The sequence below is a fragment of the Sus scrofa genome, chromosome 8, assembly GCF_054392235.1.
Source record: "Sus scrofa isolate SSC_HxYL_T2T_F1_AM1 chromosome 8, Sscrofa_HxYL_maternal_Yorkshire_Landrace_v2.0, whole genome shotgun sequence".
Taxonomy (NCBI): Eukaryota; Metazoa; Chordata; class Mammalia; order Artiodactyla; family Suidae; genus Sus; species Sus scrofa.
In genome coordinates this window covers 87,348,155-87,370,739 of record NC_139390.1, presented here as the reverse complement: position 1 = coordinate 87,370,739, position 22,585 = coordinate 87,348,155, and the positions used below count along the sequence as shown (strand labels likewise).

General features: G+C 43.4%; 1 protein-coding gene and 1 long non-coding RNA gene across 19 annotated transcripts in view; one reads left to right on the top strand and one right to left on the bottom strand.

The window, feature by feature from the left end:
• Window positions 1-22,585, top strand: part of ARHGAP10 (Rho GTPase activating protein 10) — a 349,411-nt gene that overhangs the window by 113,115 nt on the left and 213,711 nt on the right. For 13 of the 18 annotated variants that reach the window (XR_002346408.2, XR_014812818.1, XR_014812817.1 and 10 more), the window contains 2 exons: window positions 5,816-5,887; window positions 16,313-16,414. Coding sequence is in view for 13 of the 18 variants with exons in the window: in XM_021100659.2 (XP_020956318.1) it covers window positions 5,816-5,887; window positions 16,313-16,414 (174 nt within the window). In the remaining 5 variants the exon portion in view is untranslated. The remainder of the gene's footprint in view (window positions 1-5,815; window positions 5,888-16,312; window positions 16,415-22,585) is intronic. The other 5 variants (XR_014812815.1, XM_084972711.1, XM_084972720.1 and 2 more) reach the window with 1 other exon arrangement.
• Window positions 11,105-22,246, bottom strand: LOC146400924 (uncharacterized). The gene is made up of 3 exons (XR_014812825.1): window positions 22,021-22,246; window positions 13,945-14,074; window positions 11,105-13,469 (listed from the first exon to the last, which is right to left on the bottom strand). It is a non-coding gene; the product is annotated as an uncharacterized LOC146400924 (long non-coding RNA).

The window sequence follows — 22,585 nt, the reverse complement described above, 5'->3', positions numbered from 1 at the left end:
CTTTTTAAAGTTTTTTTTTTGCTTTTTCGGGCCACACTCGCAGCATATGAAGGTTCTCAGCCTAGGGTTCAAATCAGAGCTGTAGCCCCTGGCCTACACCATAGCCACAGCAACGTGGGATCTGAGCTGCACCTGCGACCTACACCACAGCTCACAGCCACGCTGGATCCTTTAACCCACTGAGTGATGCCAGGGATTGAATCTGTGTCCTCCCGCTGTGCCACTCTGGGAACTCCTAAAGCGTTTTATATTAAAGAGTTGGATAATAGTGGTGTCTGTCACAGCTACCTCTTTCCTAGTTTGGGACATGTGCTTAAAGACCTGCAAACAGTAAGGCAGAAACCCCTACTGTTCTTTGCCTACACCAAGGCTAGTGCTTGGCAGTCAGATACTGTATCAAAATCTCCAAGTGAAGGACAGATGACTGACTGATGGCTTTATGTGCAATCTCTGTGGCCTGGTGCTTTTGTGCAGGACAGTGTTGACTCCAGAGAACGGAGTTTTGGGGTTTGAAGTAGGTGGGTCTGTGTGTAGCCATGTTATCGCTCTTCCCATCTGGTGTTCACTGAGCATTTCTCTGTCCTGTTCTGTTGGCTGGTGGAGCCCTTTGAATCTCTTCCGCCTCCCTCCCTTGTTTCTGACTTCCTCAGGGGTTTTAGTGCCCCAGAATTGCTGTCCCCCTACCCTTGTTTTTTTTCTTTTTTTGCCCTGCATCCTATGGAGTTCCTGGGCCAGGGAGCAGCCCCAGCTGCGACCTGTACTACAGCTGTGGCAATGCCAGATCCTTATCCCACTAGCTCCTTGCCAATCTTGCTGGTTCTCTCCTCCTGTCCATCCCTCTCCGGACCGACGGCGCTGGGTCTGGACCTCTCCTTTCCATTCTCCGCCGCATCTGCCTTCACTTCTGTGACTCCCAACGTCAGCTCCCGGCCGACGCCTGCCAAGTTTACATCTCCGATCCGGACGTCTTTCCCAGGCTGTGGACACTTGTCTCTGGCAGCTTGTTTTATTCATCTTTTGATGGTCTCCCAGCATCTCTAAGGTACGATGACCCCTTGGTGCTTGTTCTCAAGTGCTTTTCCTCGGAATTTTCCTATTTCAATAAAGAGTGACATTGTCTATTCAGCGGCTCATGGCAGAAATCTGGGAGGGATCCCGGAAACCCCTGCCTTGTCCACATCCAGTTCATCACCAATTACTTTGATTCCTCCTGCAGATCTCTCAAATCTGTCGACTCTTCTCTGTTGTCAGTGCCTTACTCTAAGCCACTACCTCTTTTTTTTTTTTTTTTTTTTTTTTTTTTAGGGCCACACCCACAGCATGTGGAAGTTCCCCGCCTAGGGATCAAATTGGAGCTGCAGCTGCCGGCCTACACTATAGCCACAGCAACTCCAGATCTGAGCCACATCTGCAACCTACACCACAGCTCACAGAAACACTGGATTCTTAACCCATCGAGTGAGGCCAGGGATTGAACCCTCATCCTCATGGATACCAGTCAGCTTTGTTTCTGCTGAGTCACGACAGGAACTCCCAAGCCACCATCATCTATTGCCCGTACTGTTCTGGAAGCTTCCTAACTAGTTTTTTTCCTTTCCATTTTCCTCATTTCTGGTAGGTTTCTCTCTCTCAGGAGAGCCAGAATACTCTTTAAAAAGACCATGGTAGGCAGCCGGAAAGTGCGGCCACCGCCTTGCCCATCATGCACCACACGTTCGTGGGGAACCTGGTACTAAACCATTCATAGACGACCTGCTTCTGCGTCAGGGTTTCGTACGTAGCAGAGCAGCTGCCTCGCTGCAATTTATTGGAAGTCAGGCCTTGACACAAGGGTTTGTTAAAAAAAAAAAAAAAAAAAAAAAAAGGACAAAAAACCCAAAACCAACAAAAAGTAGAAAGACCATGGTAGTAATCCCTTTTTTAGAGCCCTTTAGTGGCTTTTTCCATCATGCCCGCAATAAAATAACCTTTTCCTTGGACCCACTGGCTCCCATATTCCGGTCCCCCTCCCTCTCTCACCTTACTGTTCACTTCTTGTTCTCTGTGCCCCAGCCACACTGGCTTTTTGCTATTTCCTGTGATCTTCTGACTCTTCTCCTCAGTCCTTTGCCTCTGCTGGTTTCAGGCTGAAGTTCCCCTTGCTCTTTGCACCACTCAATCCTCCTCATCTTTCAGATCGAAGCTTAAATGTCACTTCTTTGATGGAGCCCTCCCTGAGCGCATTTCTCCTTGTATCTCCTCTGATTGAGTCCTCACCGCGGCACCACTTCTCTGTGTTGGGAGGAATGCTGAGGATTTGCAATTGCACGTTGACTCATGTGTCCACATGAGACTGGAGGTTCCTCGGGGCAGGGGCTGCACTTGGGTCATTCATAGTTGTGTCTTTAGCACCTGGCTCTGACGCTCAGCACGTGTTCATGGCATGGAATAGTTGATTGAGATGGCAGCTTGGAATCGGGGGAGTAGCCCTTTGGGACTTCACTGAAGTGCTATATGGGGGTTAGACCTGGGCTCACCCTTGCATGATTTCTCATCCTTGTTCCTCTGTGACCTTGAGCAGTTACTGGTCCCTGTGACCCCAGCGTGAGGTGCTGGCCTGACGTCTTTGGTGAGTGGGCCAGCCTCTGCAGACGATGTATCACATGTGGCTTTATTCAGGACCACGAGTTGGCCAGGCCCAGATGTGGAAGCCTGGGAGATGATGCTGATGCTAATAGAAGTGAGCCATGACTTCTTTTGAGAACTTGTGTGTTTGTTGGATTATTTTTAAAATGTTATAGTTGACCTCTCTTAGCTGGTTTTCCAGGTGGAATGTGGCACATTGCAAATCATTTTGAATCTTCAGGATCCCTGGCATGTGGCTTGCTGCATCCCTGCTCTGTTCTTAGTATACAAGACTCTTGGCTTGGCCCTTGGTGTGGGTCATGTGTTCTACAATGTAGAGAGGATAAAATTATTGTGTTCTGAAGATGATTCTGCTGCCGAACTAGTTATTGCTGTTAGTTCTGTCGCCTCAGTAACAATTTTTTTTCTTTTAAAAATTTTGTGGAGTATAGTTGACTTAATATATTGTATTAATTTCAGGTGTATAGCAAAGTGAATCAGTCATACATATAAATACATCCACTCCTTCTTCCCATTTAGGTTATTACAAACTAGAGAATAGTTTTTCCTACCTAGAGAGTAGAGAGTAGTTTTTCCAAATTATTGAGTAGATTTTCCCGAGCTATGTTGTAAGTTCTCGTTAATCGTCTATTTTAGACAGTAGTGTGTGTACATTATTCCCACCTTTTTCTTCTTCTTTTTTTTTTTTGTTTCTTAGGGCCATACCCTCGGCATATTGAGGTCCCCAGGCTAGGAGTCAAATCAGAGCTACAGCCACAGCAACACCAAATCCAAGCCGAGACTTCGACCTATACCACAGCTCACACCAACGCCGGATCCTTAACCCAGTGACTGAGGCCAGGGACCAAACCTACAACCTCATGGTTCCTAGTCAGATTTGTTCCTGCTGCACCACAACAGGAATGCCTCTTCCCATCTTCTCAATTCCTTTCTCCCCACAATGGTTTCGTCTATGGTAACTGTGAGATTGGCTTTGAAATCTGTGAGTTTCTGTTTTTATTTTGTTTTTTTTTTTGTTTTTTTTTTTGTCTTTTTGTCTTTTTTGTTGTTGTTGTTGTTGCTATTTCTTGGGCCGCTCCCGCGGCATATGGAGGTTCCCAGGCTAGGGGTTGAACCGGAGCTGTAGCCACCGGCCTACGCCAGAGCCACAGCAACGTGGGATCCGAGCCGCGTCTGCAACCTACACCACAGCTTACGGCAACGCCGGATCGTTAACCCACTGAACAAGGGCAGGGACCGAACCCGCAACCTCATGGTTCCTAGTCGGATTCATTAACCACTGCGCCACAACGGGAACTCCCCTGAGTTTCTGTTTTATACATAATTTCTTTTGTATCATTTTTTATTAGATTTCACATATGTGATGTTATATAATATTTGTCTTTCTCTTTCTGAGTTACTTCACTCAGTATGAGAGTCTCTAGGTCCATCCATGTTGCTGCAAATGGGTGTCAGCAATGCACTAACACCTAAGTAACAAATGATCAGGATGGGAGGGGGTGGGAGCCAGTGGCCGGCCTGGGGAAGAGAGTTCTAGCTTGGGATGTCTCGAATGTAGGCATGATTGGTATTTTCAGGATTCCCCATCTCCCAGGATGAGTGGTCTCTTGGGGGAGAAACCCTTACATAATGAAACATGGCAAAGGAGCCTTTGGTTAAATTAATAAACTTTTCCTGTTCGAAGTCATTTTTTTCCCCCTGTAATTTTAAGCTTGAATTTCCGTGGGCCTTTTTTTTTTTTTTTTTTTTTGTAAAGAGGAGGGATGGCACATTGTTGTAAAGTGTTTTGAGCTTTTCTGCACTCTTCTGGGTATTTCTGGAAATGGTGAGAACACCGCTGCTCACCAGCATATTGTGGTTAAATGCATCCTCCTTGGTAAATATCCCATTTGCAATTGCATGTTGTCTTTTTAACATTTTTTTATTAAAAATTTTTAGGAAGTATGATTGATGTATGGTAATACTGTATGAGTTACAGGTGTACAATACTGTGAGTCACAATTTTTAAAGGTTATACTCCATCTATAGTTATTCCAAAACACTGGCTGTGTTGCCCATGTTGTACAATATATCCTTGAAGCTTATTTTATACCTAATAGTTGGTACCTTATAATCCCCTGCTTCTGTATTGCCCCTCCTCCCTTCCCTCTCCCCACTGGTTACCATGAGTTTGTTCTCTATATCTGTGAGTCTGCTTCTTTTTTTTGCCTTTTTTTTTTTTTCTTTTTTGTCTTTTTAGGGCCATAACCATGGCACATGGAGCTTCCCAGGCTAGGGGTCTCACGGCAGCTACATCTGCCGGCCTACACCACAGCCTCAGCAGTGCTAGATCCGAGCCGGGTCTGCGACCTACACCACAGCTCACGACAACACCAGATCCTTAACTCAGTGAGTGAAGGCAGGGATCGAACCTACAGCCTCATGGTTCCTAGTTGGATTCATTTCTGCTTCGCCACAACACAACGGGAACTCTAGTTTGCTTCTTTTTTGCTCACTAGTTGTAGTTTTTTGATTCCACATATAAGTGATAGGTAGATTCTATCATAAAATGACAAGCATCACACCAGCCAGTAAAAGCCTGAATGCGGTTGTGGGTGGAGTGTGTGTGTGCTTCCTGTGATGGTGACAATCTCACTGGCTCCCCCAGCCTTTGGACGGACAACTATCCTGAGCTGCAGTGACTGCTGTGCTTTGCCTAAAGCCTTCTGGGGAATTTTCAGGGATGAAAGAAAGTCTGGGTACATTTTAAACTTGAGGCCACAAACCTAGCCTTCTACATAATGTAGTCTGATCACTAGTAAAGGAATGCCATTGACTTTTAAATTTCTGAGCAGGGGGAGGAAAAAAAATTCAAACAGAAATGTTCCTGTTAATGAGTGTGATAGGCCCCTTTGTTGCCTAAAGACAACCCTCTTGCTATTTTCCCTGAAGAAAGGGCTGTGTTGGGCCTGGGTTGCATGTTTCCCTGGCACTTTGCCCCACCTCCTCTGCCCTGAAAATATTTATGGAGATCTAGTGTGTTAATAAATTTAGAAGTGATTTAATAGTTGCATTGGCAGGGTGAGATAAAGCAGCTCAGTGTGTTGCTCATTTTATTTCTGGGTGGGATGGAAGAGGGAAATGAAAAACTCATTTTTTCCTTTTTGGAAACCTAACCCTTTGCTCTTTTGTGATCCCTCTGGTTCTCTAGGCATTAAGTGTAACCGAGACCCTGATTAAACCCTTGGAAAAATTCAGGAAAGAGCAACTTGGAGCCGTAAAGGTTTGTGTCTAATTCGAGTACACTTGTAAACAGCACACATAGATGCCTCTGCTGCGTGAACATACCCCCTCTGCACACTTGGCAGCTTTGCAGGACATGTTGGAGTCACCCATCTGTTGTTGTATGTTTCAAATGCGTTCCCCGCCCCCCCCCCCCTTGGGGAATATGGAATTGAAAACAAAAACACCTGGACGGCATGGTAAAACCTCTCATCAGCATCTTTGGCTACACCTTTCCATAGAGAGTTTTAAAAATGTCTTTAACCAAAGGACGCATTTACTCTGAATGAAAGCTCTTTTTTTTTTTTTTTTTTGTCTTTTTGCCATTTCTTGGGCCGCTCTTGGGCCGCTCCTGTGGCGTATGGAGGTTCCCAGGCTAGGGGTCGAATCGGAGCTGCAGCCACCGTCCTACGCCAGAGCCACAGCAACGTGGGATCCGAGCCTCGTCTGCAACCACAGCTAACAGTTCCCAGGCTAGGGGTCGAATCGGAGCTGCAGCCACCGGCCTACGCCAGAGCCACAGCAACGTGGGATCCGAGCCTCGTCTGCAACCACAGCTAACAGCAACGCCGGATCGTTAACTCACTGAGCAAGGCCAGGGATCGAACCTGCAACCTCATGGTTCCTAGTCGGATTCGTTAACCACTGCGCCACGACGGGAACTCCTGAATGAAAGCTCTTATTTCTCTAGGGAGGTGGTGATTTCCGTGCCCCCTCTCAGTTTTGTGGCGGAGCGGAGCATCACACGAGGGTTTGAGGTGAGAAATGCTGCTGCACCAGCCTGCCATTGCAACCGGGATGAGAACATTCTGTGATAGGACTCGTCTCCTTCAAGTTAACACAAGTGTATTGGGCTTCTGTTATGTGCCAGTATTGTTATGGGGGCTGGAGATTCAAAGGTGAGCGAACCTTAGACTCTGCCCTCAAAGACCTGGACCATAGCCAGGATTTCTGGGAATAAGGCAGCGACTTTGACACAGGGAGCCTCGGATATATTTAGCAATGTCTAGCGTTTGCGAACTGCGCTCTGAAATTATCTCAGAGAAATAATTTCCACCAGCCTTTCCTGAATGCCGTGCATGCACTTGAGGGAGGAAAAAGCATCATTTGTGTGTTGTTGACCATTTTTGGCTTGGCCCAAGGGGAAGGGCGTGACATGGGTTTTAGGTAGGGAAGAGAGTTTTTATATTTGTGTTTTTATCCCCATGTGCCTTGAGGATGTGAGTTCTTTTTTTTTTTTTTTTCTCTCCTTTATCTTTGTAAACACACTATTAAAATCCTTTCTACCAACAAACATTGTGGTCTCCATGGCTGGAGCTGTACAGACGGATCCAAAGCGGGCCAGCTCTTGAGTTGCTATTTATGGAATCACTTCTGCTTTAAGTGACTTGTTAGACTCGTCGTTTGGGCGTAATTCTTTACAGGTTTTAGGGAAGGACTGTGTGTCGAGGGGAGGTCACTGGGGGTCTCTACCGCCTCCCCCAAGTCCTCTTCCTGCGGTTGTTTGCTGAGCCGCATGAAGCTGGTTTGTGTCTGTTGGCTTCCTAGCAGGACATTGCAGATCTGCTTCCACGTCTGTGACCCTGGGCAAGTCATTGGCTTTAGGGATCCAAAGGAGACTGCGGATCTGACGATCTGATGGCTCTGCTTTGCAGTTTTCTGATGCTCTTTTCTGCCATCTTCTTAGGCTGTTTTAAAGCTTGAAGATCTTCGTTCTTTCTCTTTGAACCTTTCTCTGACAGGTTTTGCATGTAAACATTTCTTATTTTTCTCACTTTAATTGGGTGATGGTAGTGGTGGATGAGGATCATATGGTGGAAATGAAAATTGAATGTGACAGTAAATCTATTTTCTTTTTTATCTACCTACTGGGTTTTTATAAATTTTTGACCTCGAATCTTCCACTCCCCAGACGTTCCCAGCTGCAGATATGCTCGTGCAGAGTGCGGTGACCCTTGAACAACTCGAGTTTAAACTCTGTGGGTCTACAGATATGTGGATATTTTTCAGTGGTAAATGCTACAGCACTACAAGGTCCGAGGTTGGTTGACTCCGTGGATATGGAACCATGTATACTGAGGACCAGCTGTCGTTATACTTGGATTTTTGACTGCTCCAAGATTGGTGCCGCTAAAACCTACGTTGTTCAAGGGTCACCTATATCTCCTGCAAATCAGCTTGCAAAATAAATTGCCCTATTGAAAGGTGAATTGATTTTATTTTGTATTTTTAAAATTATTTATTTATTTATTTATTTTTGCTTTTTAAGGTCACATCCAAGGCATATGGAGGTCCCCATGTTAGGGGTCAAATCGGAGCTGTAGCTGCCGGCCTACACCAAAGCCGCAGCAATGCCAGATCCAAGCCGCGTCTGTCATCTACACCACAGCTCACGGCAATGCTGGATCCTTAACCGATGGAGCGAGGCCAGGGATTGAACCCACAACCTCATGGTTCCTAGTTGGGTTCGTTTCAGCTGCACCACAACAGGAACTCCATTTTATTTTTGAAATATTTTTTTCCCTTATAGCTGGTGTATCGTGTTCTGTCAATTTTCTACAATGCATCAAAGTGACCCAGTTACACACATAGATGTACATTCTTTTTCTTGCATCATCCTCCATCATGCTCCATCATAAGTGACTAGACGTAGTTCTTAGTGCAATACAGCAGGATCTCATTGCTTATCCACTCCAGAGGCAATAGTTGGTGTTTTGAGCTGCTCAGTGGCCAGATTCTATCCGGAGGCCCCATTTCTTTATTTCTTCATTGTTTTTCTGGCTTCAGGTTTGTGCAGGCTCTACCCTATGCGCTCCTTCAGTGCTGTGTGTGTGATGACTGTCACACCTTTTAATGTTACCTTCAAGGAGGCCTGTCACTGGCAGTCACTTTTTTTTTTTTTTTATTTTCCCACTGTACAGCAAGGGGGTCAGGTTATCCTTAGATGTATACATTGCAGTTACAGTTTTTTCCCCCACCCTTTCTTCTGTTGCGACAGGAGTATCTAGACATAGTTCTCAATGCTATTCAGCAGGATCTCCTTGTAAATCTATTCTAGGTTGTGTCTGATAAGCCCAAGCTCCCGATCCCTCCCACTCCCTCCTCCTCCCATCAGGCAACCACAAGTCTCTTCTCCAAGTCCATGATTTTCTTTTCTGAGGAGATATTCATTTGTGCTGGATATTAGATTCCAGTTATAAGTGATATCATATGGTATTTGCCTTTGTCTTTCTGGCTCATTTCACTCAGTATGAGATTCTCTAGTTCCATCCATGTTGCTGCAAATGGCATGATGTCACCCTTTTTTATGGCTGAGTAGTATTCCATTGTGTATATATACCACATCTTCCGAATCCAATCATCTGTCGATGGACATTTGGGTTGTTTCCACGTCCTGGCTATTGTGAATAGTGCTGCAATGAACATGCGGGTGCATGTGTCTCTTTTAAGTAGAGCTTTGTCTGGATAGATGCCCAAGAGTGGGATTGCGGGGTCATATGGAAGTTCTATGTATAGATTTCTAAGGTATCTCCAAACTGTTCTCCATAGTGGCTGTACCAGTTTACATTCCCACCAGCAGTGCAGGAGGGTTCCCTTTTCTCCACAGCCCCTCCAGCACTTGTTATTTGTGGATTTATTAATGATGGCCATTCTGACTGGTGTGAGGTGGTATCTCATGGTAGTTTTGATTTGCATTTCTCTTATAATCAGCGATGTTGAGCATTTTTTCATGTGTTTGTTGGCCATCTGTATATCTTCTTTGGAGAAGTGTCTATTCAGGTCTTTTGCTCATTTTTCCATTGATTGATTGGTTTTTTTGCTGTTGGGTTGTATAAGTTGTTTATATATTCTAGAGATTAAGCTCTTGTCGGTTGCATCATTTGAAACTATTTTCTCCCATTCTGTAAGTTGTCTTTTTGTTTTCTTTTGGGTTTCCTTTGCTGTGCAAGCAGTCACTTTTTATTTTACTGGCAATTTTCTACGTAAGAATGAACAGTGGGAAAGGTAGTTTCCTAGGTTATATAGTGATAAATAAGCATCTGTCTCTTTGATTAGATTGTTAAATCATTAAGAGGAAAGACAGCTTTATTTCTTTATTTTCTACCAGTCCGAATGCTGTCTGATTCTAAAAGGTATCTTCTAAAATAAACCAATTCTACCAATAATTGTAGAAGAACCAGCTTAGGGTTCATGATCTGGATATATGATGATTTTCTACAGCTGTGCTTCCTGAACGTCAGTCATATTTTGACAAGCTCGTGTTCTTGTTCCCCTGGTTTCTTTACCTAATAGGATACTTAAAACTAACTTTACTTTCTTAGGTTAAAGTTCTTTTTAAAAAAATACCATAAAGGAGTTTTCATGTGGGGAGTGGTAAAAAAAAAAAAAAAAGGTCTTTAAAAGCTGATGACAGCAGAATTTTTTAGATATTCTTATCTAAATGTTTATCTTCTCTTTTCTCTTCCCCTTTTTCCCATCTGGGAATGTCCTACTATTTGCCTTTATTTGGAAGCTCTTTCAGTTCCATTTACTTCCTTCTCCAGTTTCCAGAAGCCCAATGTCACGTTTAACTTGTTTCAACGTCATCTAAACTGCCAGGTGGTTTTCATACTCTGGATTTTTAAAAAAGCCCCAGGTATTCTTTTCTGCTTTTTTGTTTCTGTTTGTCTGTGTCCTCCGTCGAGCATGTCTTTTTGGTTTGGGCTGAGATCTCTGTCCTGTGGCTTCTGCCACATTTTCTCCTGTGCTTGCTGTGTTTAGGGAGTCACCTTTCCCACTGCAGGACACAGGTCACTCTGTGCTGTGTCCTATCAATTCAGAGTTTTGGTCATGGCTTCCCTCGGCTTTATCTCCACTGAAGTGCTTCTCTGTCCTCCCCCAACCCCCTGGGCTTGTCACTCATGACCAAGTGTCCACATAACACTTTGCCCATAACCGTTGCTGTTAAATGGGGCGCTAGCAAAGTTTTCAGGAAGACAAGTGCACTGAGCAATAACTCCGAGAAATAACAGAACTTACTAAGAGTTACGGCGGGAGAATTTAAAATTGATCTTTCTCTGCAAGCGGCAGCATGCAGGTACCAAATTGATACTGCTGAGTGATACTGATCTTGACAGAGCCGATTCGGATGCTGTTTTGCCAAGAGCCAATTATTATTATTATTATTATTATTATTTTTTTTTTTGTCTTTTTGCTATTTCTTGGGCCGCTCCCGCGGCATATGGAGGTTCCCAGGCTAGGGGTCCAATCGGAGCTGTAGCCACCGGCCTGCGCCAGAGCCACAGCAACGCGGGATCTGAGCCGCGTCTGCAACCTACACCACAGCTCACGGATCGTTAACCCACTGAGCAAGGGCAGGGACCGAACCCTCGACCTCATGGTTCCTAGTCGGATTCGTTAACCACTGAGCCACGATGGGAACTCCGCCAGTTACTCTTGTATTCAGTAGAATCTGAAGTTTAACCAGAAGGGTTAAAAAAATGTTGATTGCATAATTTACAACTTAACAGCTCAGCTGTTATCTGACTCTCACCTCAGATTTCTTTTATGTTTGTTTTCAAGACTACATTTAACGACTCAATGTTTAATGTTTATGGACTCCTGAGGCTCTGTAATTGACTGCAAAATGTGGGTAAAAAAGCAAATTTATCTGAGTAATGTCGCAAACCATGTTTGATAAAGCAGGAAAAAAAAACGTCTATTTCATTCATTTCTTTCACTTTAGTAATGAAGACACTTTTCAGGCCTATCATGTGGCACACCGTGACAGGCCCCTGGGAGGTTCAACTGTTTGTTAAAACACTGGCCGGGCTTCAAGAAATGAGCAAGGCTGTGAGGGAGATAGCAGACGGACAAACACAAACAGCCATACACATGCCCTAATTGTGAAAAATGCTCTCCTAGGAGAAAGCGTGGGTGCTCTGTACAGACATCCTATCGTCTCGACTTTGGGGCACCAGCAAAGTTTTCAGGAAGACCCGATTCTCCCTTCTTTGCATCCCGTTTCTGCCCCTTAAGCAGCTGTGTGATTTGGAGCAAGATACTTAAGGCCTCCAAGCCTTGGTTTCCCGATCTTTAAAATGAGGCTCGTGACACCTGCCTCTGAAGGACATTGTGAGGCTTCAGTGAATTGGATGGTGTGTTTTGGGGGTCTAGTGCTGGACCTGGCATCTGCACAGTTGAGCTGTAATTTTATGGGTCTCTCTGGACCAGAATTGCCCAGGTTTAGTCTACTCTGTGTGTGCCGGGTTCGGAGCTGACGTGCCCCAGCTCTGTGGCTTGTGCCCCTGCTGGCTGCATGGCGCTGAGGTAGGTGATAGACAGGTGACTCTGGCACCACTGCACAGGAGCCAGTTGTGGCCCTTGATCAGTGTTGGTGCCATGGCGGCCATAGGCTTCCCCTTTCCATTGTTTTCTGACACACGTCTCTCGGGTGCGTTACTGGCTGTGGAATCTCTAAGAAAGGGCTTAAGCTCTTGTCTAGACTAGTCATGCCTTATTATTTAATGTTCATAGTTTGAAAATAAGTCTTGTCATTTCCTCATCCTAGAAAATTTGTGAAAGACCAAAAATAGTGAAAAAGGTAAGCTACCCAATAACTTCAAACATTTTCCCTTCTTCTCAAACAAAACGAAAAATTCTACTACCCTATGTAAATTCGGACAACTTACAAATGTGTTCAGACTTTTGTGATTTCTTCATGTGATCTTTCCTCCTCTTTCCACGAAAGGGAAAATGTGATTTTTGGCAAAAAAATTACTTTATAAGGAATGTTTTATGTGTTAGTAATATTCATTTCTTTTCTTACATATTAATTTATCTTCTCCCTGCTTTGTTGTTTGCTTTTTACCTTATTTATTGTGTATTTTTGATATCTAGACGTTCTCATGGCTTCTTCCATTTCTTTTTTGCTCGGCAGTTCCTTTTCTATTCTGAGCTCAGAGAAAAATATTCTTTTCTTATGGTTTCATTTTTCACTAAGGATTCTTTCAGTCCATCTGGAATTAATTATGATGTGAGATGTGGTTCTTTTTATTTCCAACTGGTTAACCAGTTATACCCACACTATTGGTTGAATAGTATTTGTTTACCCAGTGATTTGTGATGATACCTTTAAATATACCCCCCCCCACACATGATCTGATTTAAATTTTGCTCATTAGATTTATGAATTCCCTCTGCCATTTACCCAGTGTACATCTTATTTAACTAATTATGCTGTTTGAAGTAATAGCTCTTCTTTACTGATTTTTTTTTCTCTTTTGCATATGTGATTTTATAACAGATAACAAGCTGATTTGCCATGAGTCATCTTTAACTTGCAAACATTTTGTTTGGCTTACTCATGTTAAAACTAAAAAAATTTGCCGTCATTTAAAAATCGCTGGGTTTTCCAGCTACTCCAGAAAAGTCAGAGGACATGGCCTATGTCCTGGGCTTGTGTTTCCACACAGCAGCAATCTGCTGGAGCTCTGTTCCTGCTGCCCGCCTCTCCAGAATAGATATGGGCTGGCTGGTTGGCCCTGGCATCCACTTTTCTTTACTGAGTTTTCCTTCTGGTTTGACCCAGACTCAGAGTAATGCTGTTTCATAAAAAAAACAAAAAAAAGCTTTCATTGGATTTCATTTGATTCTTGATAGAGCCTTTTGTCTTATATTGCTCTCTCTCTCTATGTGTATATATAAATAAATACATACATATATATCCTGTATTGTAGTGTAGAAGAAAAAAGACTTCATTCTTTACTGAGTGCTACTTGAACACAATCCCATTTAAAATTCGTATTACTTAAGCACCCAAAGTCATGTGAACACAGAGAAACAATCTTCTATAATGACACTGAGAACACATTGCAATGAGAAATAACTATCTAAGTCTTAAGATTCAAAAACAAAACACAGCAGTGTTTGTCTGATACCCTACCAAGTATGAACAAATGGATTTTCACTCCAGTTGGTGGGTGTGATGTTGTTTCTTGGCTAAATTCTTTCTTCACAAAGCCTTACTATCACCATGTTCTTTGATTCCCAACTTAACCCACGTGCAAACTGACATACCCCACTACTGCTGAGTGTGCTGGGTGTTTTGACTGCTGGTTTTAGCATCACTGCTTCCTTTGTCCCCTTCTGTGATTCAGATGAAATCAGATGTGTAGGAATGTTTTCGGTATTCCTGGCAAGTACCAATCTGCAAAGAGAGGGAGGCTTTTTAACCACATGAACCAGCTTTGTAGCCGTCTTATGGTAGAAACAGCAGTGTTTCCTCCAATTCCTGTCTTGTTTAAACCTGAAGCTCATAGGATGCTCTGACACTGGTGCAGCCACAGAATCCCATGAGGCCACTAGGGCTTGCCATCTTCTGACGCCTAATCCAGTGTACGTACACTCTACAATGGGAGCTTTTAAAAATAATGGAGACTTTGGAGTTCCCTGGTGGCTCAACAGGTTAAGGACATGCTGTTGTTACTGCAATGACCTAGGTCACTGCTGTGGCCTTGGTTCGTTCCCTAGCCTGAGAACTTCCATGTGCTGCAAGTGTGCCCCCCCCAAAAAAAAAAATTAGTGGAGATTTTTGAAGCAGTGGTTGTATGCTCGTTTTGGTTTATTTTCTACTAGCCATTAAAATCATTGAGGAAGGGCGTCACAATGAAAAGCAGGAAAGGGAGTAACCATTGAATAGTAATGCCTTAAGCTCTTAAAAACCGAGGGCATGAAGGAAAAAAAAATGTACTTCTGTTTTGACAGAAATTTGACAATTTTCATGTGATCCTAAGGCAGATCTTAGGATCATAGCATTTTTGGATTGGATCTAAGAAGACCTAGTGCAAACACAAATTCCTGATCTTTTCAGGAACAAGAGAACTTAGGTTCTATGTTACTAGGTTGGTTGTTTTTCCCCCCTCAACGTTGTGCAGTTAGTTGGTAATTAAACTTGGAGTAGAATGGGAAGAAACATCTGTTCCTGGGTCTGTCTCTTCCATCCCCAGGGGGATTCATTTAGGATCTCTAGCTGAGTGGACAGAGCCTGTCTCAGCTTCCCACAACAGGGTGTAGTGAAAAAATAATGACAAATGTGAAGAAATGGAATTTATATGCTTTATTTACTCTTTTTGCTTAATAGGAAAAAGATCATACCAGAAAAGGCTGGAAGCATCTTTTTTTGGGATATAGAAATAGAAGTTGGAAAATAGGGAAGAGAATTTTCCTTTCCAGGAGGCCTGGGATCGTTGGGAGAATTTGAAGTTGATGGAAACATTTGGACAGCATGAGGAGCTTGTGTGTGCTCACTGGTGCTCAGAAATGTTTATGAAAAGTCTACTTGTGCTGGCAAGCAGCATTGGGGAGAGAGTCTGTCTTTTCTTCATTTAAAAATTTGGTTCAGGAGTTCCCGTCATGGTGCAGTGGTTAACGAGAACGACAAGGAACCATGAGGTTGTGGGTTCGATCCCTGGCCTTGCTCAGTGGGTTGGGAATCTGGTATTGCTGTGAGCTGTGGTGTGGGTCGCAGATGTGGCTGCAGATCTGGTGTAGGCTGGTGGCTATGGCTCTGATTAGACCCCTAGCCTGGGAACCTAGCCCCTGCTTCCTGGGGAACCTGATGAGTGAGGGGTTACCCCTAGCCTGGGAACCTTCATATGCCTTGGGAGTGGCTCAAGAAAAGACAAAAAGACAAAAAAAAAATTAGGTTCAATCATTTTCTCAAAAAGCTACTCTAACAAAAGGAAAGCAATTATTCTTTCTAAGCAGTGCTTGAAAAATGTTTGTAATGTTAACCAAAGGATCTCAGGACCATTATGTCAGTGTTATTTTAGGCCCTGTTGACCTATTCATGCATATTCTAGACAGGGTTACAGAAATCACTGCTAAGGTTTGGGTGAGTGGATGACACTTCCGGTCAGAGGATTTTATTATCATATACAAACTGGACAGTTGGGGGAGATCTTTTCCAAGATTTTTTTTTTTAACACCCAATGGTGATGTTGATTTTTTTTTTTTTTAATGTAGAGCAAAATTTACTCAGTTTTAAATGAATTCCAATTCCATGCCAAAATCTATAGCAAGTTTGCTTTTTTAAGCATTATGTTCTTATTATGTAATCATCTTAAACACATTTTTTAAAAAAATGGACAAGTGAATGACATTAATTCCAAACACTGATAAGTAAGAAAAGTCGAAAAATAAGAGGCTTGGAAAAAAGTTCATTAAAGGAAAAAAAAAAAAAAAGATAAGTGGTTCTTCAATCCTAATGCTGTCTTGATGATTAATGAGCAGTGGCCTGGGTGCGGGTGGATTTTTGCAGATAACTTCTTTACACTTTGTGGTACTTGCATTTATTTTTAGACCTTTTTCGTATTTTGAGCTTCTGGTGGATTTATATGCCCCCCCCCCATTTAACCCTAGTTATTTGTGTTTTTCTGATTTGTAGGAAGAAAAAAAGAAGTTTGACAAAGAGACGGAAAAGAACTATAGCCTAATTGATAAACATTTGAATTTATCAGCGAAAAAGAAAGACTCCCATTTACAAGAGGTATGGTTTTCATTTTTCTGTTAACTTGTTCCTGACATTTAATAATCAGTGAAAGTCTCTCTCTCTTTTTTTTAATGTGCTTTTCTTTTGAAAACATTTCTTCTAGGATTATTAGAGGTGGAAAAAATGACCAAGTATCGCTGTGAATTAAGGAAAAAAGTGCTCTTTTGGAACAAGATGTAAAATAAGACAGCTTAGAGTGATTCATGCAGTGTGGATTCATAGTAGTGAAAGTTTTGATTTTGAGTCTATTTTGACAGAAACAATAAGTTTAACCCATATTCCTGAGAACAGATTTATTATTTTCAGGAATAGATTCATTAATTGGCTTTCAAGATTTCTTGAAGAAATGAATTGAATTGAATCAGTTTCTACACCATTTGGCTTCTATGTGAAGGCAGCATTAATCTTACTTAACGCTGAAGATTCAGGAGGTTTCAGCTTCACTGGAAAGAGAGCATCTGTTTTACTTGTGTTAATCGACTCGTTTTTTTTTTTGGAGGGAGCCATATGTAAGGAGAAAGGAATTTATCTCTTCTCTCTCATTTTCTCTTTCTGTTTCTTTTCCAAGTTCCCTGCCATTTGTTTTTCCTCACTTGCGCACTTGAATGGAAACTCAGTTGTTTACAATTTGGAACATATGTTTTCCTTAAACATGATGCTGTTTGCAGCTGTAAGCATCTTGACTCATCCCACAGAAGTGTGATTTTTTTTTCCCCGCCTCTTTGTTTATTTTTAAACACATAAGGCATCTGGGCATGATGTACAGTTACAATATCCACATATTGAAATATCATCAAAACGACAACATTGGAGTAGAAGCCTGGGTTATGTTTAACTGTCACATTATTTAGTTGCAAATTCGGCGTGTGTGTGTGTGTGTGTGTGTGTGTGTGTGTGTGTGTGTATGGGGGGGGGGTTATTTTGACATTACCCACACGTCACATTTTCTTTTGTCTCACTAATACTTTTGACTGATGTTTAGGTGGCCTTTGATGGTCTATGAAAGACAAAGGCCCTTTTGTACCCTTTAATCCTCTCTCCAGCACTGTAGGAAGTTGGGGCTCCACTCTGTCCTTGTTCCTTCTGATGTAGAAAACCAGGCAATTGTTCGTAGGATCCCTCATCGCCTGCCCTCTGTCACTTTTGAAATGACAGCTGTCGCTCTTATGGGCTCTTTCTAGCCAGCAGTTTTTTTACCTGCCTTCTCTCCTTACCTGTATTTTAAGGTAGCCTGGGGGGATTTTCATGCCCCCAGTCAATTTCCATCCCCCCTTCACTAGCTAACTAGGTATCATTCTAACTGTTGCTTAGGCCAGATCTGTAGGTCCTTAGCCCTTTCTCTCTCTCTCCCCCTCCCCACATCTGGACCACCAGCATGTGTCTTTAGCATCGGTGTATTCTCAGACGACAGCCTCCCCCCCCCCCCCCCCCCCCCCGCCCAAGTGGCCAGCGTGTCTTACAGATTACTGCAGAGGCCTGCCTGCTCCCGCCTAGGTTTCCCCACAGGGTATTTTCTTTGTGGCAGCAGAACAAGCCTTCCTGTGGCTCTCCTCCTCCAAACGCCCCAGGCCACCTTCCGAGCCCCAGCCCAGCCTGCCTGCCCTCACATGCACGTGGCTGCCCTGCCCCCATGGACTCAGGGCCTTTGCTTTTGTTTCTTCTTCTGCCTCATACATTTCCAAGCGGGATCTGCGTGCCTCATGTCTCCAAATAGTCTTCCAAATACCCTCTGCTCAGACTTCCCTTTTCCTAGAGAAGCTTTCCCATCTTTTTTTTTTTTCCCCCCTTTTAGGGCGGTACCCTCATGTGGCTTATGGAGGTTCCCAAGCTAGGGGTTGATTCAAAGTTTCAGCTTCGGGTCACAGCCATAGCTCAGGGCAATGCCAGATCTGAGGCCCTTCATCGACCTATGTGGCAGCTTCTGGCAGCGCTGGATCCTGAGTGAGGCCATGGATGGAACCCTTTTCCTCACAGAGACTATGTCAGGTTCTTAACCTGCTGAGCTACAGCAGAAACTCTCCGCCCATCTTTTTTAGAGTGTCTACCTTACTCTGCTTCATTCTTTTTTTTTTTTTTTAATACTTTTAAAGTCATTTCACTTATGACCTACTCGATTATCACATGGCATCTTCCGAAAGAATATAAGCTCCTTGTAGGCAGCAGCATGGTTCTCTTCAGTACTCTGTCCTCAGTGCCTAGAATAAAACTTGGCAGGGAGAAGGCACTTAACAAATACAGTTGAATGAACGGTGAGCTAGGGCTTCAACGCTTTCATCATTCCCAAAGATAATTAAAGTCCAGATTGGAAATTTTTTGAGAACCTCGAGATGAATTGTTTTTGTTTCACTCAAATTACATGTTCTTTCCTATCTTGCTCTGTTGGCTCTTTGTAAACATACAGACTCCCATGTGACCTAACTTTCTGTTGCAAGCTTGAAGGCCTTAAGAGGCAGGATGCTCTCTAAAGGGAAAAAGGTTAGATTTGAATTTTGGTTAGTGGGTTTTTTTTTTTTTTTGGCTGAGCCTGCAGCGTGAAGAAGTTCCTGGGCCAGGGATCCCATCTGCACTGCAGCAGCAACCCAAGCTGTGGCAGTGACAACGCTTGGATCCTTAACCTACTGTGCCACAAGGGAACTTCAGTTTTGGTTGATTTTGGCAGTGGCTAGTGCATTGCTGATCTTCAGTGAATGGAATAGAGATGCTGATGCTGAACAAGGGCATAGAAGCTTGTTATCATCTATTCTCTCTTCCTGTGTCCAATGAAAAGAAGAGAAAATTGGGCAAACACCAGACTGGCAACTTTGGTAGTTCTATTAGGACCTTTACCTGTAGTTCTGTAGTTTTTGGGCACAATAGCTTTGGCCTCCATGATATCCAAAAATTCTCTTAATATTTGTATTGGAACAGAAATTGGATATTTGAGAAAATTCCATTACCGCTGTTTTTGGAAATATATTTTTGTTTCCTGAGTAGTCAAATAATTAGATTTCAGTTACTATGACTAGAGAAATAAATCCTTTGAATCACTTTGTGTGAGTGAGCGCTTCTCATTATTAATATTTCCAGCAGGAATGGTCAGAAATGAGATGATAATCAAATTGAAATTCTATTTTTTTTTTTTTAAGACTTTTGGGGAGTTCCCTGGTGGTGCGCGGGTTAAGGATCCAGCATTGTCATTACCATGGCTCGGGTCACAGGTTCGCTCCCTGGCCTGGGAACTTCCACGTGCTATGGGCACAGCAAAAAAAAAAAAGGCTTTTGGTTGCTGTAGTTAAAAAGTATAGTCCAAATGTATTTTGTGAACACCACCTTTTTTTTTTTTAGGGCCTCACCCATGCATATGGAGGTTCCCAGGCTAGGGGACGAATTGGAACTGTAGCCGCCAGCCTGCACCACAGTCACAGCAATGCAGGAGCTGAGCCACGTCTGCAACCTACACCGCAGCTCACCGCAATGCCGGATCCTTAATCCACTAAGCGAGGCTGGGGATCGAACCCCAGTCCTTATGGATCCTGGTTGGGTTCGTTAACCACTGTGCCATGATGGGAACTCCTAACACCACCAATTTAACACTGTCTCCCTGTAGATACTATCATATCCTATAGGTTAAGGGCTCAGCCCTACAAGATTGACCTAATACCAACCACAGTTGCAAGTGCTGGTTGTTACCTGTGCTTCTGACTAACTGGCTACATGTAGGAGGTTCCTATGACCCCCTCCTGGGGTTTGATTAATTTGCTAGAGTGGCTCACAGAACTCAAACATTTACTTCAGTTTACTAGTTGATTATAAAGGATGGTATAGAGGATACAGGTGAGCAGCCAGCTGAAGAGGTGCACAGGGCGGGGTCTGGAAGGGTCCCAAGTGCCGAAACTTTTGTCCCCATGGGACAGGGTGCATCACTCTCCAGGCAAGTGGATGAACTGTTGACCTGAAATAAATAGACTGCTAGATATTTCTCCAGCAAAGATGGGTTTATTGGGGATCAGCAGAGAATTGCAGTTTGGGGTCTGCAGCCTTAGTGAGCCAGGGGCAAGGTCCTGCGAGAGGAGTGAAGGAGAAGACTTTCATGGAGGGGCAAAGGAGTTGGGAGGCTACAGTGAACAGAGTTCTGGGGCTTTTCATTGGCTGAGTCCTTGCCGGTAAAGAAGAACAGTCTTTTTTTTTTTTTTCCTTTTTTTTTTTCCTTTCTTTCTTTTTAGGGCCACACCTGCAGCATATGGAAGTTCCCAGGCTAGAGGTCAAATAGGAGCTGCAGCTGCCAGCCTACACCACAGCCACAGCGAAGTCAGATCCGAGCCTTGTCTGCGACCTACGCCACAGTTCACGGCAATGCCGGATCCTTAACCTGCTGAGTGAGGCCAGGGATTGAACCTGCATCCTCGTGGGCACCAGGTCGGGTCTTTCTTCTTCCTGCTGGACTTTGTTGTGGTCAGAAGCCCTGAGCGTTCCCTCTTCCTATCTCTCAACTCTGTTTAACTGAGGGGTCTGTTATTCTTACATTACCCACCTGGAAGCTCATGAACACTAGTTCAGGGGTTTTTAATAGAGCTTAGTCTGGCCCTTCCCCTTCCCAGAGGTTGGTGGTGGGGGGCGGGGGCGGGCGAAAGTTCCAATCGGCCAATCAGTGCTTACCTCGAGTCCCCTCATTAGCATCAACTTCCGTGTTCTCCCAAGGGGCACCTTACCTATGACAAGGACACTTCCCTCCTTCCCTCAGGAAATTCCAAGGGCTTCAGGAGATTTCTGCTGGGAGCCTGGGACAAAGACCAACTACATTTCTTACTATACCACATGCACAGCGATTGCCTCTGAAGGACTCTGCTGCTGAATGTCATCAGATGCCTGTGGCATTGTGGTAAATTATAGGCTATGGCCAGTCACAGGCGTTCTGGTGGTTTAATCATGCAGCGCCCGGCACAGCAGTTTTGAACGCTCCGAACACTGGGAGGCTGTCGGTAGAGGCAGAGCCGTGATGCTGGGTAATTGCTGAACCACAGCCAGCAGCGAGCATCCACTAGCACAAACACCACCTTGGTCAGTCAGACTGGTGTGATTTTCTTGAGGGACATTTCCCAGTAACAATAAGGTGAAAAATCCACATTTAACTTCCCGTGTCTCCGTTTTACTACTCAACACAACGTCTCATTGTTTTTTCCTGGGAGAGGTCAGTCACTGACCTCTCAATCTCTGATTATTAGAGGCGTAAAAATCATTTTTTAAAATGAACATTAGGTAGAAATTCTCATTTTGGCTTAGTAACAAACACATTTATTTCTGATACTTAAATATTGATTAAAAATCATTGGATGCTAAAAGTTATTATATGTTTGATAAATACTTTTTTGCTAAAGTTAAAAAAACTTTCTGTCATAAAATATTCTGAAAATGTGTGCTTTTAACCGTTTTCAAGGATACGGTTAGTTCGGTGTTACTAAGTCCAGTTACATTGTAGGGCAAACCCCACCATACCTCTGACCATTTTTCATTTTGCGATACTGAAACTCTGTACCCCTTCCACACTAACTTCTCAGCCTCTTGTCCCAGCTCCCAACAACCACCATTCTACTTTCTGTCTCTGTGAATTTCACTGTTCCAGGTACCTTATGTCAGTGGAATCGATACAGCATCTGTCCTTTAGTGACTGGCTTATTTCACATAGTATAGTGTCCTCAGGGTGCATCCATGTGGTGAAAGTGCCAGAATTTCCTTCCATTCTGTGGCTGAATGATATTCCATTACACGTACAGATCATGTTTTTTCTTTTTTAATCTCTTCATCCGTTAGTGAACACTTGGTTGCTTCTGCCGTTTAGCTGCTGTGAATAATGCTGCTGTGAATGTGGGTGTGAGTCCTTCGCTTTCAGGTCTTGTGAGTGCACACCCAGAAATGGAATTGCAGGATCATATGGTAATTCTATTTTTAATTTTTTGGAGAACTGCCGTACTGTTTTCCATAGCAGCTGCATCATTTTACATTCCCGCCAGCAGTGCACAAATTTCCAGTTTCTCCACATCTTTACCAATACTAGTTATTTTCTGGGGCTTTTAAAGATAGGTTTGTTTTTTGTTATTTTCTGTTTTATTATGTATTTTATATTTTAATTGCATTTAATTTTAATTTTATTTATTTTATTTTTATTTTTTGCATTTTAGGGCCATACCTGTG